At 51.1% G+C, this 22,058-nt stretch overlaps 1 protein-coding gene across 3 annotated transcripts in view; it reads right to left on the bottom strand.

Annotated features, from left to right (window-relative positions):
• Positions 1–2,375: 2,375 nt before the first annotated feature.
• MGAT5B (alpha-1,6-mannosylglycoprotein 6-beta-N-acetylglucosaminyltransferase B) overlaps positions 2,376–22,058 on the bottom strand; it is an 83,874-nt gene continuing 64,191 nt past the window's right edge. The window contains exons 12-18 of one of the 3 annotated variants that reach the window (XR_010785023.1): positions 21,506–21,661; positions 19,776–19,922; positions 16,057–16,173; positions 9,584–9,658; positions 8,874–9,148; positions 7,018–7,312; positions 2,376–2,679 (exon numbers count right to left, since the gene is read on the bottom strand). Coding sequence is in view for 1 of the 3 variants with exons in the window: in XM_066565559.1 (XP_066421656.1) it covers positions 7,114–7,312; positions 8,874–9,148; positions 9,584–9,658; positions 16,057–16,173; positions 19,776–19,922; positions 21,506–21,661 (969 nt within the window). In the remaining 2 variants the exon portion in view is untranslated. Of the gene's footprint in view, positions 6,051–6,676; positions 7,313–8,873; positions 9,149–9,583; positions 9,659–16,056; positions 16,174–19,775; positions 19,923–21,505; positions 21,662–22,058 lie in introns of those variants that run through there. The other 2 variants (XR_010785022.1, XM_066565559.1) reach the window with 2 other exon arrangements.

Consider the following 22,058-nt stretch of genomic DNA (forward strand, 5'->3'; position numbering starts at 1 on the left):
AGATTGGGGTGCCACTGCTGGTGACAGCCTGAGGGGCTCCACTTTAGCACTGCCACTGTCTGACCCAGAAGCAGAGACACCAAAGGGTGGGGACAGGAACCAAGAGGGCTCAGACCTCAGTGCCAAATCTGAATGAGCTTTTGCAGAGGGGCAGGAATGTCACAGGAGCCTGAGGACAGCCAAGGGATGTCTTCTTGTTGATGTCCTGAGGGTCTGGTGGCTGAGGAACCTTGCAGGTAGATCTGGTGGAGCCTCTTCCCTGCACTCCTCTCATCCCAGCACACCTTTGCTGTTCCTTGGGGAATTTGCTTCCAGAGCCACGGGAGGTAAAACCCCCACACCTGCCTGGCTCCTCCTCTGTCTCCAGAGCAAACCAGGAAAGGAAATCCTGGTGTGCCAGACTTGATGAGAGCAAGGGTTGTGGGACAAACCACAGCCAGGGGCTCAGTGTGGGACTGAGCAGGACTGGGAATGCCAGGAATGCCAGGGAAGGGAGAAGCAGCAGCTCCAGTGCCCAGGCTCTGTGCAGCAGCCAGGGGTACCAGGGGTGCCTTTCCCTGAGGAAAGCCTTGCTGGAAGTGCAGACCAGGATCTCCCCAGCTACAGCTTCTGTAGAAGGACAAGGGGGGTCTGAGGGTCCAGAGGAGACCCTGGAGATGCTCCAAGGGCTGGAGCCCCTCTGCTCTGGAGCCAGGCTGGCAGAGCTGGGGGCGCTCACCTGGAGAGGAGAAGGATCCGGGGAAAGCTCAGAGCCCCTTGCAGGGCCTGAAGGGAGCTGGTAACAAAGATGGGAACAGACTTTTTAGCAGGGGCTGTTGTGATAAGGCAATGGATGATGGTTTTAAACTAAAGCAGGGTCATTTCAGACTGAATACTAGGAAAAAAAAATTTATAGTGAGGCTGGTGAGGCCCTGGCACAGGGTGCCCAGAGAAGCTGTGACTGCCCCTGGATCCCTGGAAGTGTCCAGTGCCAGGTTGGACAGGGTTTGGAGCAATCTGGGACAGTGGAAGGTGTCCTGCCCATGGCAGAGGTTGGAATGAGAGGAGCTTTAAAGCTTCCAAGCCAAACCATCCCATGATTCTGTGATTCCCATCTGTCCCAGCACTGTCCAGGCCTGCTGTGCTCCCTGTTCCATGTACAGACTCTGCCCTGCTCCCACTGCTGCACACAGCCAGACAGCTGGCAGAGCTGCTGGAGATCCCTATTATTTTTCTCAGCACTCTCCTGAAAATTAATTAATTCAATCAATTCATTAAATAAACACTCCTCCACACTCTGAGCCAGCTGTGCACAGTGTCAAGCTGCAAGAGCATCACTCATTGCCAGGCTGAACTTCCAGGTCCCAGTCCCAGTGATGGCAAACTGGGGGAATTTGGGAAGGAACTGGAGCTGGGAGTGAGGGGTTGCAGTGCAACATTCAGCACAAAATGAAAATGAAATGCTTTGCACACAAAGCTCTGGAGTGGCTGCATTTCCATGCAGGTTGCAAAGTCTTCCCTTATTTCTTAGTGATGCTGTCAGATGCTTTGAATCCTTAGATGAAAGGCACTAAATTAGGACAGATCGTTATTTCCTGTTTTCTGGTTTATATTTAGAGAAAAGCTGATACCTCTGGCAGCTCTCTCCAACACTAAAACAAACTTCTCTCCTGTTTCCAACTGGTCTCTGCTGGAACCTCAGTTCCAGAGGGTGAAGGGTGGTGGGAGCCCTCTGAGAAATGGAGAGGACATAGGGACACCCCCCAGCCCCTTTCCTCTGGCATTCCAGAGCCAGCAGCCAGGGCTTGGCAGTGGACACTTCATTCATTCCTTTATTTTTGCCCTCCTGATGCCCTTTGCAGGCAGCAGTGGCACCTGTGCCAAGCAGCCCTGGCTGGAGGCCAAACCCCACAGAGCCATCAAATCCCTTCAAACATTCCCCTCTCTCCCCAGATTTAATTTCCCCCTCTCCAGAGGAGCTGGATGCTCAGGGCTGGGTCCTGGCTCAGCTGCCACCCTCCCTGGGCTGGGGGATGTCCCCTCCTGTCCCTTCTTCAGGCACTGGCAGGAGAAGCTGCTCCCTCAGCATTTCTGCTCTGGGGATGGCTCTTGGTATTTGTGTGCCTGCCTTGGGGGATAACATTGAATGGGCCTTATCTCTGCCGAGAAAATATCGATCCTGAGTTCTAATGGCTTTCCACTAACGAGCCACAATGAGTGTGGCTGGGCACCACTGCTGGAGCTGATGAAAACGGGAATGCTCAGCCCCACAGCTCTGAAAAGGACTTTCACCACCAATCCACGTCCCTTCTACAAGATACAGTAAAATAAAGAGTGAAAAAGAAAGAGAAAGGAAAAAAAGGCAGAAGATTTTGCTGCTCTTTTCACCCAGTAAGTCTGAGGACAGATTTTCAATTTATTCACTTTTTCACAGCTCTGGATTTGCCACAGGGAGGGAGAGATGAGGGAAGGGGACAGGAGATGAAATGCATTCGTTTATTTCGGGAAAGTCATCCTAAAGGGGGAAAACTAATATTAAAAAAACAAACAAAAAAAAAAAGATAGGAAAAACCCTGCCGTCAGGAAGACAGGACTCAATTAAAGCAAGACCTTGAGATCCATGAGGCAGCAGCGCCGAGCAGGGTCCATCAGCCATCCCTGTCAGGCTCCCGGAGGCTGTGTGGCAGTGAGATCCATCACCTGGGGAAATAACCACGGTGCTTACATCTTCAGCAGCTCCTTGATCTGCTGATAAACCCGTTAGGGGAAATAAATGGGTTTCTGCTGCCCAGACCGGCCACATCAGGGATGTGATTTGCTGTTTTACTGGGAGCTGATAAGCGCAGGATCAGGAGGGAAAAGCTGCTTGAACCATTTGCTAATAAAGGCTGAGATAAGAGCAGAGCAGCCTTGAGAGGTCTCCTGGCTGTGATTTCCAGCCCTGATCGCTGCTCCAGGCTGGCTCTGCAGGGCAGGAGCTGCTGCAGGACAGAGATGTGGCATTCACATTGAAAAAAATGAAAAAATTCTGAAAAAAATTCCTTCACCCAGGGTTTTTCTCCTGGGAAGCTGAAAGGCAGCAAGAGAGGCCTCAGAGAAAAGGAAAACAATTCTGATCTCATTTGCTTCTCCTGTGTTGTGCTCATGTGGAATGTGTTTGGAGATTGTTTATCCACAGGTGATTGTTCCATTGGATTCTGCTGGGAGTTGTTTTCACTCTTTGCCCAATCAGGGCCAAGCTGTGTCAGGACTCTGGAGAGAGTCACGAGTTTTCATTATTATCTTTTTAGTATATCTTATACTAAAAAGATATACTATATCTTTATACTTATAAAAGTATCTTTTCTGTATTCTTTAGTACAGTATATTGTGTTTACTTGGAATGTGTTTGGAGATTGTTTACCCACAGGTGATTGTTTCATTGGACTCTGGTGTGAGTTGTTTTCACTCTTTGCCCAATCAGGGCCAAGCTCTGTCGAGACTCTGGAAAGAGTCACAAGTTTTCATTGTTATCTTTTTAGCATTGTGTAAGTATCCTTTCTGTATTCTTTAGTATAGTATAATATTCTTTAGTATAATATAGTATCATAAAATAATAAATTAGCCTTCTGAGAACACAGAGTCAAATGCATCATTCTCTCCTCTCATCAGTAGCCCTGCATTTACAATGGGGGTACCCAGGATGATGAGAGGGGACACAGGGCAGGGACCACCCATCCTCCCCACCCTGCACTGGCAGGGGAAGGGTTTAGTGCCAGCAACATTAAAAATAGGGAAAAAAAAAACCCAAACCAAATCAACTCCATAAAGAAAGTTCTGGGTGTAATTATTTAGAAGAAGAGTGAGGCTCAGAAACATAAATCGCCCCTGGCTTCATTTCTAGGTAAGGAAAATGGATTTCCAGAACAATATCATTCTTTTGACACGCCTGTCCTGGTTTCACAGCTGCCAGAAAACAGGTTTGAAAAAAAATCGGAAACATTCCAGGAGACTCTGTTGGGTGGATGTTACCAGAAATCTGGAAATCAAAAGGTCCAACCCCCACCCCTGAGGGGACCCCAGGGGCTCCCCATGAACCCACTCTGGCTGTTAAACAAACTGTCCCAGCCAGCAGCATCAGAGAGTGCAGCTGACAACTTCTCATTCCATTTTGTTTGGGTTTATTCACAGTTTTGACACCATTTCCCTCTCCCCACTGGGGATTTATTCTTTGCAATTAGCTGTGGGAATTAGAACCTCTTTCATATGGCAGTGGCTCTGCTTCCCTTCAAATCTCTTTCATGCTCCTGCTTAATAAATTGTGAATTTGATGTTTGCATCCTCAGCTCTCCCTTCCAAATGGAAATATGTCCTGGCCAGGGAGACCAGGTTGGAGACTTGCTCAGAAAGAGCTTGGGAAGGCAGCTGGGATGCCCCAGTGATCACCAGGCACAGCCAGGGCAGAGAAAAGCATTTCCAGGTGACAAAGTCCTTTCTGTCCCACACCAGCTCCTCCAGGAGCTGCTCCATTCCTTGGTGCCACCTCCACATCAGGCTGCCCCTGGCACACACACGTAGCCCCCATGTAACAAATATTTTGATGCCAATTCTGCACCCAAAAGTGATGTTAACACCCAGCACTGGCATTCCCAAAGCAGCCCAGCCCCCAGCTTGCCCCACCATGGGATTTTACAGACCAAGGCATGTGGGATGGGGCAGGAGGGGCTGCCCCAGCACCCACACTCTGGTCCCTGCTACATCCAACATCCACGAGTGATGCTCCATCACCAACAGGCCAAAGGAGAAGCTTTTTTCCTCAGGCAGCCCCTGAGCAGGACTCAGTACCCACTAATGGGGCAGAGACATGCCAGGCAATAGCAGAGCCTCACTCAGCCCCACCACCCACATTTCCAGGCTGAGATCCAGCCAGGTTCCAGACAGATCATTATTTCCCATGACAGCAGTGAAGGTGAGCCAGCCACCTTTTATTTCAGCCTGGAGAAAAATTCTCCTGCCAGGGGATAATTGGGGCTCTCTGCAGTGGGAGGCAGCGCTGCACTGCTGAAAGGTGAAGGCTATTTTAAAAGCAGCTGAGCAGAAACTGTGGAAAAAGCTGCCCAGGGAGCTGATGTGTAACAAGCGCTGCCTCACGAGGCATCCCGAGTCTCTTGGTCTTTAAAACTTGCTTAGATCTCCTATAAAATCCAGTTTTATTTGGTTTTTACAACCCTGGGAAGTGAACTGCTGGTGGTTCCTGCTGGCAGACCCCCCGTGCCTCTCCCAGGCCAGCTCCTGCCCACCCAGCTCTGGCAGCACTCTGTGCCAGGAGATGCTTTGAGGCTGAGATGAAAGGTGCTGTGGAGAGGTGTTGCTGCTCAGCTCTGCACAGAGAGCCTTGTGCTGCTTTTATTTAGACACACGCTGGCTGCAAGACACAAAAATTACTTAATCAATCCTTCCCCTGGGCTGGCGTCACAGGCAGGATGGAGGCTGCCCACGCAGTTGGGAGCTGAAGATGATAAATTGCTCTGGGATAACAGCAGTGTGTCCAGCTCATCCAGAGCAGGATGTGGCCAGGCTCACGTGGGGGGTGCCCAGAGGACACAGCACCCCGTGGTGACACAGCACCCCGTGGTGACACAGCACCCTGTGGTGACACAGCAGGGACACGGTGAGGGTGGCAGGGCTCTGCCCAATGCTGCAGCTCAGCTGAAGGAATGAGAGTTTCTCCCAAAAGCTGGCAAGGGGAGGACAGGCTGGAGGTGCCAGGGGTGTGGCACAGCTCCAGCTCCAGGGCAACCTCCTGCACTCATCTTGCCACTGCTCTCCATCAGTCACTGCGAGCCAGAGGGGACAATTCCTGCAGTGACAGTGCCAGGTCAGGCTGCCACCCCACCAGCCTCCCTCACCAGCCAGGCCAGGAGCGACTCCATGCAGGGAAGGGCTGAGAAGGAGTTTCCAGCGCTGAAATTCCAGTTTCCTGATTTTCCAGCCACGTTTTATGGCATGCAGGAATCTCCCCATTCAACCTTGCAAACAGCAGCAGCGCTCAGCACCAACCTTACAGCAACTCCTTGCCCAGGTGAGCAGCCCTACAAGAACAAACCAGGTCACCCCAGCCAGCACCAGCCCAGCCAGAGGATGTGCCAGGAGGGGACACATGGGCAGTGGAGGGGGAACCACCCCCAAAGCAAGAGGAACAGCACCAAGGAAAGTTGAAGAAGCAAAGAGTTCCATGGAAGATGGTTGCTTGGAGCTCACCTCTTGCTGTGCTGTCAGCATCTGGGGCACACAGTCAGGATGTTGCTCTTCAGCTGCTCTGCCCTTGGTTAGTGCCCACCAGGAATTCCCTCCATGTGCTGCAGCACATCCTCCCCTCTGCCCACTCAGCAGCCCCTGTGTCCTCACCTCCTCCTGCAACCATCCCTGGGGGGATGTTCAGCTCTGTGAATGGCCCAGCAGGGTGAAGAGCAGCCTGGAGGCTGGGGGGATCACTTTGGGCACCTCTGCCCTGCCTGGGGAGCAGCAGTTTTCCCACAGCCCCATCCAACCACTGTCTCTTCCTGGGGCTACCAGGGATGCAGTCCCCAATGTGCCCATCAAACCCAGCCACTCTCCTTGTGCTTTGTCCTCCCTCAGCTCCACACCCACAACAGCCACCAGCATCACCCCTGTCCCCCCTCAATGCAGCTCTGCCCAAGAACTCCCGCAGAAGGGCTGGGTGTGGATTCCCCTTTAATTTACCACTTGTCAGGGGGAGGGTTAAAAAAATCAATAAATAAAACAACTGAGGATGCTTGAAGAAGATGAAAACCCTGAAACTGCAGTCTGCTGGTGGCTTGTCCCATTGCCAGAGGAGGGGAAGGGTGCCCCCAGCCCCTCTCTCCCCACCACCCCATCCCAGCGCCACCAGGTCCAGGTGGGTTCGGTCCAGGATGCGCTGGGAAGAAAATTACTCCAAAGTTCAGGACAGGGTCATTCACAGCTGGCTGGTGGATCAAACAGCCCCAGAGTCTGACATGAAACAGCCCCAGGGAGAGTCTGACAGCCCCGGCTCACCCACTGTGAGGGACCCGTCCCAGCTCCTCGGCCGCCGCGGAGTTCTGAGGAGAAGCCACCCGGTGCCGGTGTCCCCGGGGCGGTGGGGACGCCGTGTCACAAGCAGTCCCTGCACAGAGCCACCTGTCCTTGGCGGAAGTCGCGGCAGGGGCAGAGGCGCCGGTACTTGGCGTGGTGGCCGGCGCAGCTGAAGAGCAGCGGCTCCTTCTGGAGGTAGCACTCGCGGACGTTCTCGGCCACCGCGGGGTACAGGTGGTTCATCTCGTACTCGGTGCTGTCGCACGCGATGCTGAGCCTGGGGGCCAAGGCAAGGTGGGCAGGTCAGGTGAGCACCCATTGAAGGGGTTTTGTCCTTCCTGGGGAGGTTCCTTTGCTGATCTGTGTTTGCCACCCCCTGGCTACATGTGAAGGCTCGTCACCCGCCCAACACGCCACACAAGAAGGGGAGACCCTGGCAACCCAACCCCGCAGCCCAGAGATTGCCCTGACCCACAGATGGCTCAGAATCACCCACAAAACCCCACCCAAATCTTAGGAGTTGGAGTCATTGGTCCTTGCGGTTTCCTTCCAACTCATGAAGTTCAATGGGTCTCTTACAGCCCCTTGCTGACCAAGGGGAGACCCTGGCAACTCAACCCTGCAGCCCAGAGATTGCCCCGACCCACAGATGGCTCAGAATCACCCACAAAACCCCACCCAAATCTTAGGAGTTGGAGTCGTTGGTCCTTGTGGGTTCCTTCCAGCTCATGAAGTTCAATGGGTCTCTTACAGCCCCTTGCAGACCAACAGCTCTGTCCATGGACAGAGCTCCATGGACAGAGCTCCATGGATGTAGATAACATTCTATGTTATTGTATGTTACTGTAGATACATTCCCTGGAAGGGACAGGGGATCAGGGGATGCCCACATACTCCCTGTTAGCTGGGATTAGCCAGAAAACTGAGGTGGGCATCAGCAAAAGCCCCGAGGAGCAGCAGAAATGCCCAGTGTGGATTTTAACACCCCTCCCCTCCCAGATGGAGCAGCAGCACTGGCACTGCCCTCCCACCAACCCTTCTCAGCTGACGAGTCCCTGAGCCAGCTCATTTTAAGGTCTGGAGGAGGATGTGCAGGAGGAAAGAGTGAAAGGCAGGCCCCAGCTGTAATTTATCACATAAAAATGTCAGCGGGACACGCGGCGCCTGCCTGACCAGCGTGACAGCTCCCGCAACACTCGCATTCAAATTGCCCAGAGAGCAGCACAGAGGCCGGTGGCAGATTTATAGTCTATTAGAACTTCACCACTGTGTGTTCAAAACGCACTTTTATAGAGAGAGACATTAAAAAGGATAGAGCACGCAGGAGGTGGAGAGGAATGGGGTTGGAAAGAGGCGGAACCATGCCTGGAGACGCTGTTGCTGCCAGCTGAAGAGTGAGGCTGAGCCCTGCCTGCACTGCCTTCATCTCATACTCAGTGCTGAGCCTGGGGGCCAAGGCAAGGTGGGCAGGTCAGGTGAGTGGCTGTTGAGGGGGTCATTGAAGGGTTTCTGCCCTTCTTGGGGAGGTTCCTGATGAGGGACTCGTCAGTTGAGAAAGGTTGGTGGGAGGGCAGTGCCAGTGCTGCTGCTCCATCTGGGAGGGGAGGGGTGTTAAAATCCACACTGGGCAGTTCTGCTGCTCCTCAGGGCTTTTGCTGATGCCCACCTCAGTTTTCTGGCTAATCCCAGCTAACAGGGAGCATGTGGGCATGAGGGCTCATCACTGGGATTTTGGGAGGAGGAACATGAGGAAAATGGGTGCAGGGGATGGGGGGAGCAAAGGGAACATTGTCTGGCTGGTGGCCCCCCACAAGCTCCCTGAGAAGGCCCCAACTCACTGTAGAAACACCTCCTCCTTGTTGAGGAACCTGAAGAAGGTGGGCTCGCAGACCAGCCCGTGGCGCCGGCAGGTGTCCGTGCACGTGTGCTGGGGCTCCGACACCCACACCTGCAGCGAGGCCACCGGGGGCCACACCTGAGGGGCCCAGCCCGCGCTGGGGGACCACACCAGGTGCGTGGAGTTGGGGGACAGGGCCAGCGGGCTTGGAGGGCTTTGCATAGCAGGAGTCTTGGTCTTGGGAGACAGAGGAAGAGATGATGTGGTGCAGAAATCCTGGTGGTAGAGAAGATGACAGGTCAGTGCTCTGAGATGTTAACAGCGGGGAAGGGAGACTGCTGGTGGGACAGGAGGACACTCGGGACGATGACTTTGCTCGTCAGGTTGAGGTCACCTGCATGCATAGATGGCATCTCCTGCTGTGGGGGATGAACCTCTGCTTTTCTCACCTCTTCTTCTCCCAGTGCTGCCTCATTCCCTGCAGCAGAAGGCCCTGACCCAGCCCCAGCACCCCCAGGTGTCCTCCACCAACCCCCAGCACCTTTGGCCTGTGACAAACCTCCCTGAGCCCCATCTCCTGGTGCTCTCTGCAATCAGGGCACTGGCTGCACAATGCCCACAGGCGAACAGGGATGCTCCCCAGGGAGAAGAGGGAGAGCTGGCCATGAGGACAGAGATGGCTCCCCAGGGAGGACAGGGATTCTCCCCAACCTGATGCTGAATGTAGGCGTGGATCCGCTCCAGCATCCCCTCGCAGGTGTACTCATAAGGCAGGTAAGGGTCCACCTGTGAAGGGCAAGAGCAGAGCACAGGCAGCAGCTGGGGACAGCCTTGCCCTGCCCCTGAGACAGCAGAACCTTGGGCATGGCTCTCCCACCCACCAAAGCCCACGACTCGTGTCTGTCCACCAAAGCAAGCAGGGAAAAATCCTAGGGCAGGAGAAACCTCACAAGAGGTTTATAAAGTGATAAAGAGAGAGGAGTACTTTGGGTTTGACCTATTGGTGAAAATGAAATCATCCCTGTTCCACTTTAATCTCCCTTTTCTCCACTTTTAGTAAGTTATACAACCAAATCAGTTTTCATCCAATAGGTCACTTCAAACTAAAGCATGAACTGTTCCAGCTCACAAAACTCACTGCAGCTGTGGGCAAGGGAAGAGCAATCTTTAAAAAATTATTTTTTTAAGGAACTTTCCACCCTGGGAAGACATATTTTTCCACACTTCCTTATTTTCCACAGAGATGTTACATGAGGTGCAGGAGGTTGGTGCCAGTCCTGGGACCTCCCTTCCCCTTGTGTATCTCTGCAGAGCTTTATTCAGGAGGATTATAAGCAAAACCACCCATAGATAATTAATCCAGAAAACACTGCTGCTTCTATTTTCTGAGCTCTGCACCTCCAAAATAGCTATTTCCTTTTGAAGTACCTGTCAAAACCAAGCTCAAAGGCTCAGTCTGCTGAGAACCCTCTAAGCATTTCCCTGCCATAAATATCCCACCTGAGATCTCAGGCAGGCTGGAAATCACAGCTGCTTCATCTAATTACAGATGTGCACGCTAATCAGGGCTGACACAGTGACAGGCACCAATCCTGCCTCTGAATTCCTGATGGGCTCTCAGTTAACTGGGGCAGAGTCCTCTGAAAGCAAAATTGCCTGTCTCAGTTTCAGAGCCAGGCTGGGGCAGCCTGGGATCAGTTTGGAGGAGATAAACCCCCCCTTGCTGATCATCACCAGTGCTCAGTCTCATCTCAACACTGCCTTCATGGGGGGGCTTTTCCCAGGACCCCCTTTTGCCAGGCATAGTGCAGATATAATTCCAGAAACAGCCTCATCCCCCAAAACGCTGCAGCACATCACACAAACCCTCCTTGTGCCTGCACATGTATCCAGAGGTGATGCTCCAGGTGCAATCCCACCTCTCCACAGGCTCCCAGGGGGATCCCTGGGCATCAGGACCCCAGTGCAGCCCCTGCTCCTTTCCCTCTCAGGGGGGACCCCAAAGGCTCTCCTTCCCTTTGCTCTCCTCTCCAGGTTTTGTTAGGATTCAGCTCGTGCACTCAGGACTGAGAAAATGCCGATTTCGAGAAGATAATTGTTTAATTAAAATCTGACAGGCTCAGCCTCTTCTCAACAGCCACGTTGTTAATGGCACTCCTCAAGTTGGGAGCTCAGGATGTCCCCAGAGCCCTGGGAGGGAGGAGGAGGAGGGGGGTTCTGAGGTGGGGATCCCTGCAGAATGATGCATGGCATGGCATGGAGGGAATGGAGGGCTTGGAAAGATGGATTTTGCCATCCTTTCCTCAGCTGGGAGAGCTTCCCAGCCCCAGTGCTCTCTCCATCAGCCAGGCAGGGAGTCACTGGTGTCCCATGGGAATGCCACCATGAGAGCCCTGCATTTCCAGCTGCAAGGGAGGATGAAGTATCCTTCATTCAAAAGGAAAAGAAAGCAGGGTGGAAAAAAATCTGAATGTCATCAGACAAATAAGTAGAAAAATAATGCAATTCAGTGCTGGCACGTAACAGCAGGCTGGAACATTTTAACCAGCTATTTTCACTGGGATGTTTAATGTGCCGCTCTTTCAGGCATAGTCTGAAATGTATAATTTTCCATTATAGTCCTGTATGTTTGACTTTAATATAATGAAGCCTTCTCCCTTCACTACACCAGAATATTGGGTCTATTAAATTGCTTGTGTGAGGACTGGTTTTGACAATGGGAAAAGCTGAAGGCCCAGAAAATGGTGGTGCTTGCAAACCTCTCTCCTTCTCCAGCCTCTCACCCCAGGATAACAGAGAGAATCCATCACTGGGACAAACCTCCAGCATCTCCTGTCCCAAGGGGACACCACTTGTCTCTCTGCCCCCTGTTCCTGTGCTGAGATTTGATCTCTGGGGTAGAGGGGTTTGGTGCTTGCCTGGTTTTAATCTTCCTTATAAATAGTTCAGGGATGCAAACCATCAGGGAAACCCAGAACTGCTCCCAGAGAGATGAATGGCAGAGTCACAGCCTGCCAAAAACCTTGCCCAGCAGCTGGAGGGTGACCTGGAACGGGTACCACCTCCAAAAGGATGAGAGAGGGCAGCACAAGGGCTGTTCTTGGGGGGGAAAAAACACAGATTGCAAACCCAAGCCACGTCCCAGGCACGATTCAGCTCTGCCTCCAGAAGGAAGAAGTTTCTTTCAGGCAGAACTGGGTCTGGAGGGACGCCGGCTGCATCCCAACTGCTCTGTTTGCACACAGCCAGCAGCCAGGGGAGCTCTGCCAGCCCAGCAGCAGCTCTGGGATGGCACAGCCTGCCCCAGGATGCAGCAGGAGAAATTGGGGTGCTGCAGTGACATTAAAATATTGCTGAGAATCAGCAAATCCCCCTGGGACCAAAGCTTGTTGTCAGCTTGACCACACCAGGATTACTGCCAGGTTCACCAACCAGCTCCCAAATTCCCAGACAGGCTCCCAGCACAGCTTCCACCTGATGGCAGAGCCAGTTTTCCCACAAGATGTCATAAACCCAAAAATGTCTTACTGAGTTCTGGCCCTAGAAGATGCAAAACATCTGTGGGATATGTGATTTTTCGGTCATACAACAACAAAAAATCCCTAAATAAAATCAATTTCAGGTCAGTTTTCAATTTTCAATGTTTTCACGGGGAAAATGTTGTGTTTCAGGTTCAATCTGTCTGAGTTAGTGAAGCAAAGGGAAATGCATCATTTCAGATCCAGCACTCCTTTCAATAAATTGGCAGGGTATTTCCAAACAAAGGCAGGCAGATGGGAAACAAAACCATAGTATTTCATTCCAGTAATTTTGAAATGAAATGTTTTGACAGAAAAAAAAATAAATTGATGGTGGTTATTCTGAAACACAAATTTATTAGATATTCCAATAACAGAACACCCCATTTTGCCTTTGGTGGGGGAAAAAAAAAGGAGTCAGTAAAATAATTTCTCTGAACTCCAGTAACTGGCTGGGAACAGGAACACTAAATTGCCCAGCTCCCATCTTTCTGCTGCTCCTCCTGCTAATGCCCTTGTTTTCAATTCCTGCTGTAACAAACAGTATTTTAAAGACAAGATACCCATGGACCCCTGGAGCCAAAGCCCATAATAAGGCTTTTAAACCTGTAAGGTAGGTCAATTTTTAGGCTTAATTGCCTTGACAGCATCTCTAATAAAGCAGACCTTTCTATTTAAAAGATAAAAAAGGTGGGGGTGGGGGGGTGGGAAGAGGCTGCTGTAAGTTATTCACACTCACTCCCTGCTCCGCTCTGGGAGGATTTCTACAATTTCTTCAAAACCCCAGAGAGGTGAGTAGGGGATTAACTCCTTGGTGGGAAGGAATCTCTCCTCTCCAGAGTGACTTTGTGTCACAATGCAAATGGGCCTCGGTGACTGGATCTGTTCATCTGAGGCAAATTTAGGACTTCCAGCAGCTGAGGGTAATTCCAGAGGCTGGGATGATTTGTGGGAGGGCACTACAGAGTGGGGGTCCTGATGCCAGAGCGGTGAGAGGAATTTGTCTTTACAAACAAGCTGTGGGTCTGCTGGTAGATAAAACCAGCACTGAGAGGTGAAAGAAACAATGGGAAGGATTCCACTGAGTGATGGATGGAAAAAGATGTTTGCTTTTACAAATAAACTTTAGGTTTGCTGATAAATGAAATTGGATACTGAAAGATGAAAGAAACAATGGGGAAAAACCATAAATTCCATAAGAATTAAAAATTAAAAGGGAAGGTTATACATTAGAGGCCAATCTCTGGTATCAGGCATTTCAAGAAGTCTGAACCTCTCAAGTACCTCAGCCAATGGGGAAAGAGAGAGGGAAATGTGGCCGGGAAATTGGGGTAAAAAGGAGGCTGCATCCTCCAAAAATTTAAGAGACCCCAGAGGAATGTCCCATGGCCTCTCCCTTTATTCAAATAAAGTAAAAGGATTCCTCTGTCTCCTTTTTGGACATAAACCTCTGGTGTTTGTGGATTAATTTTCCTGACAGTGGGAATGAGGAGAAGAGCTGAGACAGGAGCTTGGTTTGGGCACACCAGGGATGGGCACAGCAGCTGCTCACTCCAGTGAGTGCCCAGTTCTGGACACCAGCTCCTCGTGCCCAGTGCCCATTATGCCACAAAACCCTTCTCTGAAATCCTTTTTAGTTCTTTCATTTTTAACCTGATCATTAAACACCTAAATGACCTGGTGCCCATCCAGTCAACACAGCAGCAGCACAACTCAGCTGCCCAGGAACCAGCACAGCCCTTTCCTCCATCCTCAATCTCACCATTCTTTAATCATTTTAACAGCACAGCAGCACCAGGCTTCACGATTTTCTCTCTTCTCTTCTGGAAAAAGTGAAAATTTGCTTCTCTCTCCCAAAACAGCTCCCAGCCTCCCACCCACAGCAATTCCTTCACTTCAGGGCTGTCTCCAGCCCAGATGGTGGAGGGTCAAGCTCTGACAGCTGGCCTGGCAGCACAGCAGCAGGGATGTCATTATTTTTAATTTAATTCTAATGGAGATACGGGAGTGAATGTGCAGAACAACAACTGTTTTCTTAAGTTGGGTTTGATGAGTCTTTACAAACTCACAGAGAAAATGAACATGAGGTGAAAAGCTGCAGTAATCACCCTGGAAGAGGTGAGACACAGGGTAATAGCATGGCCACGTTACCTGATTGCCACAGGCATCCCCCTCTGCAGCTTCTAACGCAGGGAAAAGCAAGGATGACCCTTCTCATTCAGCAAATGGCCAGAAAAAATGGCTATCAACACTTTCCTCCCCTCCAGGAAAACTGACTTTAATAATTTGGACAACTTGAAAGGCTCCTGCCACAGGGAGGGAGCTAAATAGTCATGAGGAGTGGTTCCAGAGTGGGCACAGCAGGAGTGCTGCCTTCCCTTGGGTTCTCCCCTTCCTCACAGAGGCAACTCCTGAAGTTATTCCCATTGATCTGCTCTGTCCAAAGGAAACAATCAGTGAAGTGGGGGTAAGGCAGGTGCAGAGGGTTGCAGCTCTCTGGGTTTATCTTTGTTATCACACCAGCTCCCAGAACTGCCCTCCACCTGCAGCAACCTCTGCCTGCTGCTCCCAAACCTTATCTCAGCCTCCCCTTGCTCCAGACCTGCCCACAGGATTCCCAGGGGATTCTGGGGAAACACCTACAATGCCAAAGGAAGGTGGGAGCACCTGTGCCCCTGGGGCTGCAGGAAGGGACCAAAACATCCAAAGGAGAAAGGAAAGGAAAAGGAGAGCCAGGCTCCAACATCTGCTGCTGCTTGGTGTCTTAGGTTGGAAATGGGGGTGTGTGTTCTATTCTGTCAGAGCTGGGGCAGTTCTCTGCTGTTCATGGGGCAGTTTTTTCTTTATCTCTCCCCCAGCCAACCCTCCCTGCAGGAGATCTCTGCTGTCCATGGCCACTGAGTGTCCCTGCAGGGCTGATCCAATTCCAGCATCCCATGGGGAGATGCTGCGCCCAGGGGAGGAGCCAAGCATTCCTACCTGGATCCAATCTGAGGTGCTGGGACAGCACAGCAGCCTTTGCCCAGTGCATTGCCAGAGGAGCAGCTTCTGCTGCCCTGCATGGCCAGAGGGAGCCCAGGCCCATCTCCAGCAGCCCTGGAGCTGCAGAGGAAAACTCCCCCCTTGTGCAGGATCCCTGCTCCAGCAGAGCCACAGCTGGCACTGCAGGAGGGCTGAGCCCCCATGGGATGGGGCTGTGCCACCCCCTGACACACAGGGGGACAGGGCCTGCTCTGACTCTGGCAGTGCTGTTTTTTATTATTGCATTTGTAATTTTTATATTTTCTTTTTAATTTTTTTCCTAATAAAGAACTGTTATTCCTATTCCCATATCTTTGCCTGAGAACAAAATGTCAAAATAATAATAATAATAATAATAATAATAATAATAATAATAATAATAATAATAATAATAATAATAATAATAATAATAATAATAACAATTATTATTATTATTATTATTATTATTATTATTATTATTATTATTATTATTATTATTATTATTATTATATTTCAAAATTATAACAATTCAGAGGGAGGGGGGGTTACATTTTCCATTTCAAGGGAGGCTCCTGCCTTCCTTAGCAGACACCTGTCTTTTCAAACCATGACAGTTGCTCAAACCCAGCAGCAGGGAGGTCACCCCAAAACTGCTCTGAGCCCTACCTGTGTCCTCATGATGGTTTTGATGGCAGCTTCAAACTCCTCAGAGTTGTTGTAGTCAACAGTCCACACGTGAGGTTTCCCAATGAAGTCCTCAGCATATGGGTGTTGGGAGGACACCTGAAACACAGAGGTGCCAGCTGGATTTTGCAATCCCTCCTGAAATGGCTGCAGCTTCCTGCTCACAGCTGGCTGGCAGAGAGGAGCAGCAGCCTCACAGACACAGTGGGGTTTAACCCACTGCAATAGGGAGTGCTGGAAAATGGATTCCTCTGAATCCAGCTGCTCCCCAGCCTCAGGATGATGTGCTGTAATTCCCACTGGGTTGGGGTGCCCCATTCCCAACACCACTGAATTCCTTTGGCTGCCTGCAATGTCTCCACTCTGTACCACAGGAACAATTTACCCTTGGCCTGAGCCATTCTGTGGGTCTGGATGGTAAAAACCCCCAAAGCAGGAACTGTGTGAAGGCACCACATCTCCCAGGTTTGCCAGCTCTAGAAACAAGGCAGGGAGAAAACCCATTGCCAGTGAAGGCTGGGAAAGGCTGGCACTGGGAGAGGGCAGTGCTGGAAGCTGCTTCACCCTGATGCCACGGGCAGCCCACACACTGGTACTCCACAGGTTCTGACCTCCTTGCTTTTCCCTGGGCTGCCCACACAGGTGATTTTTGGGGATCTACCTCTTTTGTTTCAGCCCTGAGGTGCCTGTTCAGCCCTGATCTCTGGGAAGGGAAGAGAGAGGTTGCTGAGCAGAGGAGGTATTCTGGGGGCACCACAAAACATCTCAGAAGGGCCCCTGAGCCCCTGCCAGCTGGAGGAGAGGAGCTGTGGGGTTCATCCCCCTCATTGCTGTCCTTCCTCATCTCTCTCCTGGCAGATTGATCACCTCTTTCCCCTCCAGCACAGAAACACCCCGAGGCATTTCACAGCCTTCACCCTGGCTCCAGGCTGAGGTACAGCCCCAGCCCCTCCCAGATGGGTGCTAACACCAAATTTAGGGGTGCATGGGGCAGTCAGGGGGTGCAGGACAGCCCAGCCCAGCTGCACAATTAACACCAAATTTGGGGGTGTATGGGGCAATCAGGGGGTGCAGGACAGCCCAGTCCAGCTGCACAATTAACACCAAATTTGGGGGTGTATGGGGCAGTCAGGGGGTGCAGGACAGCCCAGTCCAGCTGCACAATTAACACCAAATTTGGGGGTGTATGGGGCAATCAGGGGGGGGCAGGACACCTCAGTCCAGCTGCACAAGTAACACCAAATTTGGGGGTGTATGGGGCAGTCAGGGGGTGCAGGACAGCCCAGTCCAGCTGCACAATTAACACCAAATTTGGGGGTGTATGGGGCAGTCAGGGGGGCAGGAGAGCTCAGTCCAGCTGCACAATTAACGCCAAATTTGGGGGTATATGGGGCATTCATGGGGGGCAGGACAGCCCAGCCCAGCTGCACAGCCCCCAGCTCACTCCCTGCTCGGTGAGGGAGCCTTGCACTGCATTATCCACTTTATTAATAATAAAAGAGGCAATTTTCCCAAGCCTTTAACTTTTAAAGAGTTCCTGCTCTACTTAGATTGAATTCCCAGCGCCTGGCAAGCCTGGGAGAGATTTCATAGCCCTGGCACACTGTGCAGGTGCTGGTGTCCCTCTGGGGGCACAAAGGGACGAGCAGGGGGCATTGCCCTGGGCTGGGAGCAGGGTGTGGGGATCTGTGGGTCTGGGCTGGTGGGGAAGGGGCTGGGGGTCTGCAGAAGGCTCCTGCTTCCTGCTCCTTCTCCTTGGAAACCCCAAACCTACAGCACAGCCCCTTCTCTCCAAGGCAAATCCCCAAACAGGAACCCCATCTGCAGACATGCTCAGAGGAAATCTTGCCCCAAAAAAAGTAACCTCAGCCTAACAGCTGCTCTTCCCCAAGCTGGCCCAAGGCCTGGTGCCAAGAGGGTGGCTCCAGGCAGCCCCCACACCACACTTGTGTTATAGATATATATTATAATATTGGCTTTTTGCAAATATTAAAATGGATTCCATATGTGCAGGGCTAAAGTAACTTTGCTATAAAGATACAGATTTATTTCTGTTGTTAACTGAAACTTAGAAATAGCTGATATAGATATGCTTGTATTAAAATACCTGCTTGGATGGGATAATATCCAAGGAACATATGATGAGGACCCTGCTACTGATATGCCAAGTACCAGCACTTACTGTTGGTAGAAAGTAAAGCCCAAAAGTGAAGGTGATGATAAAAATGGACTAAAACCACAGCCAAGGAATATGCATGCTCTAAAAAGGCAGATCTGAGGTGGAGCCGTGCTAAACAATTCTGGGAATATGTAAATTAGTTTGGAGAAAAGTTTACTATTATATTTATATTTTAATATTTACTATTAGTAAATATAAACAATAAAAATATAATAGTGGATATTAAATTATATAAACATAAATATAAATATAGCTATAAATGTAAATGTAAATATAAATAATTTGGATACACCCTTTATTGACCATTTCTATTGCATCAGCCTATGACATATTCATAAACAATATAAATATATTGTATTGAAATTGTTTATGAATATGTCATAGGCTGATGCAATAGAAATAGTCTATAAAGGGTGTTTCCAAATTAGCAGGTGTGCTCTTGGCTGAATGCAAAGAGGCACCTGGCTGTAAATCCTTGCTTTATTGTCTTTGTCTCCTATTGTCCCTTATTAAACTTTCTAAATGTTTACAGCAGAGTGAACTGTTGTGTTGTGATTTCAGGGTTTACCTCAAAACCTCCGCTGAAGATTCCCTCCCAGGTGTGTCAAACACCTCTCCTTTCCCCTCCCAGCATTGTCAGTCCTGGAATTCCAGAAGGGCCTGGAGTGATTGGCAGATTCAAAGGATGCCCTCTACCCCTGGGGGGACATTGGGCCACCCAGGTGTCCTTTGTCCCTTGAGACCTCCTTCTATGTACCTGCTTGGTGGCTCCCTGCCCCTTCCCTGCCCCTCTCCCCAGGGTTCAAAGGAGCAGCAACCACGGGCTCAGGGAGTTCTGTTGGAGCTGGTGCTGCACTCAGAGGCCTGAGGGCCAGAATAAAGCTCTGGATCCAAACCCTCCATCAGAACCGACTCCTTTCCTTCACCATCGCCTCAAAGCTTCTCCACAGAGGGAAACCCCAGGAGCAGCCCCTGTTATGGGGGGAAGCTCCATCCCAGCACCACCAGAGCTCCTGCAGGCCTGGACTTGTCTGCAGTGCCCAGCTACAGCACCCAGGCAGCCAAAAGTGTCTGTGGGGTGAAACACCACACACCCAGCCAGGCAAAAGTGTCTGTGGGGTGAAACACCACACACCCAGCCAGCCCAAAGTGTCTGTGGGGTGAAACACCACACACCCAGCCAGCCAAAAGTGTCTGTGGGGTGAAACACCACACACCCAGCCAGCCAAAAGTGTCTGTGGGGTGAAACACCACACACCCAGCCAGCCAAAAGTGTCTGTGGGGTGAAACACCACACACCCAGCCAGCCAAAAGTGTCTGTGGGGTGAAACACCACACACCCAGCCGGCCAAAAGTGTCTGTGGGGTGAAACACCACACACCCAGCCAGCCAAAAGTGTCTGTAGGGTGAAACACCACAGTGCCGCTGTTTGGTTCAGCACCAAGAGCCAGTCAAGCTCAGGCATGTCCCATCCAGCTATATTGGTAATATTCCAGTAGTGAACAGTGTTTTCCACACTTGCCTCTCGGGACGTGGGCTTCCCGCGGAAGAACTCGTGGTTGAGGGAGCTGTGGGGAGGGTTGAAGCGCGCCTGCAGGAACACGCAGCCGTTGGCGATGGCCTCCAGTGGGGCCGGGCCCTCGTAGGGGAACCCAAAGCCAATGAAGAGCTGCAAGGCACAAACACAGAGCTGCTGAGTTGTTGGAACCCAGGACACCCCCCTGAGCAGCCAAGACCCCTGCCAGGGGGTTCAGAGACCCTGAACCTGTGGGCCTGTGGGCTTGATTATGACACGTGGAGCAAGTTACCAACCTTAGATGAAGATCTGCAGGCCACAACAGTTAAGTAGAATAATAGTGAATTTATCATGGGGTGAAAACGTAGATTTTGGGGTTTTCTGGAATGGGGGTTCAAGGGGCAAGATGGAGGGATATGGGCATGTCCAGCCTTTCTCCTTTTTCTTCTTGGCCTCCATCTTCTGCTGTGATGTTGTCACTTTTAGACTGGTTTAGAGTAGAAGCTCCCTGTCTAACATAGGTGATGGGTATTGGGAAGTAATTGTAAACATTGTACACATAGTTTTTAGTATAAAGACATAACACCACCCTGGGGGCAGGCAGAGTGCCTGGAACTGTCCTGCTGGATGGACTTCAGCAGGGCAGGAGAAAATATTTTATAGATAAGGAACCTTGAGACTGAGAACTGAAGAGCTCTGACTCCTTCTTCAAGCACCGGGCTGGGAAAAGAGACTTTCAAACACATCTCAGGGTCACTCTGACCAGCGAGGGGCCCCAAGACTGAGTGATTTTCCCCACAGGGAAACCTCCCAGATAAACCTGCCAGCATCACCTCTCTGCTGCTCTGCTCCTGCACACCAAGCCTCTAGTGGGGTTCAACAAATTATGCTGAAAATTCCCCTTTTTCACAGAATTCACAGAATGACCAGGTTGGAAGAGACCTTCAAGATCATCGAGTCCAACCCAGCCCCAGCACCTCAACTGAACCCTGGCCCCCAGTGCCACATCCAGGCTTTGTTAAACACACCCAGGGATGGTGGCTCCACCACCTCCCCGGGCAGCCATTCCAGAACTTTATCACTCTTTCTGTGAAAAACTTTTCCCTGATATCCAACCTCTATTTCCCTTGGTGCAGCTTGAGGATGTGTGCTCTGGTTCTGTCAGTGCTGCCTGGAGAAAGAGCCCAGCCCCACATGAGCACAGGCACCTTTCAGGGAGTTGTACAGGTTGATAAGGTCATCCCTGAGTCTCCTTTTCTCCAGGCTACACAACCCCAGTCCATCAACCACAGCCCACTTTGCGCAGCCATGGAGTTTCCAGGAGCTGCAAGATCCCCCATGGTGCTCACAACCATGACTTGGCCCTGGATGGAGCAACATTGCTTTGCCACAGCTGTTTGGGCTGGTAAATCAGGAATATTTCCTCCAGGCAGCAGCTGAAGGCAACAGGGATGTGCCCACACCCACACACTCCAAGAATCTGGTTTATTTTTACCACAGCTATAAGGTGAAAAAAACCCAACAAACCCACCCCACTCAGCAATAAATGAATTAATGAGGAAACTTTGCACTCTGCCTGTGGACAGTCTGCAAGGAGAAACTCCTCAGACACATCTTGATCTGAAATGTGCTCTGCTTGGCTCCTGCCGAATTATCCCTCGTGGAGCTGGGAGTGCCTGCAGGCCTGGGAGGAGCACAGGTAATGGGGGACAGGCTCCTGGCATGGCCTCACCCACCTTTGCCTTCCTCAGCAGCTGCTGGAACTCGTGCTGGGGCAGCAGCCCATGGTTCTTGACAAATGCTGGCACCTCAGGTGGCCTCTGTGTCTCATAATAAACAGTGCCATGGATCTCCATGTACTTGTTGAGGATGGCCAGGAACTTCTCCTTGCCCTGGGGAGGAAGGCAGGCATGTGAACTACACCAAAGGATGGGTCTGACCTCCTCCCCATGGTTATGGGGGAGGGGGTTTACCTGGTTTAACTCTCAAACTGCTGTCCCAGAGCACCTGCCATGCTTCAGGTAGACCCACAGCAGTGCAAAATCCCCACCTGTTCCTCCTCATTCCTTGGAAACACATCCTGGACTGCCCCAGGCTCCTGGGAGACCCAATGGCTGCAGGATCCATCACTCTGATCATCAGGTTCCTGCCTCCCCTGTCCCCTCCAAGGGCAGCTTCCACTCTGGAGCTGCTGAATTAAAGGCTTCAGAGGGTTCAGAAGGAATCTGAACTTGCTAATAGCCTCTTATTCCAAGTAATAAATTCCAAGGATTTTCTTATTCAGATTTA

The sequence above is a fragment of the Molothrus aeneus genome, chromosome 25, assembly GCF_037042795.1.
Source record: "Molothrus aeneus isolate 106 chromosome 25, BPBGC_Maene_1.0, whole genome shotgun sequence".
NCBI classification, from domain to species: Eukaryota; Metazoa; Chordata; class Aves; order Passeriformes; family Icteridae; genus Molothrus; species Molothrus aeneus.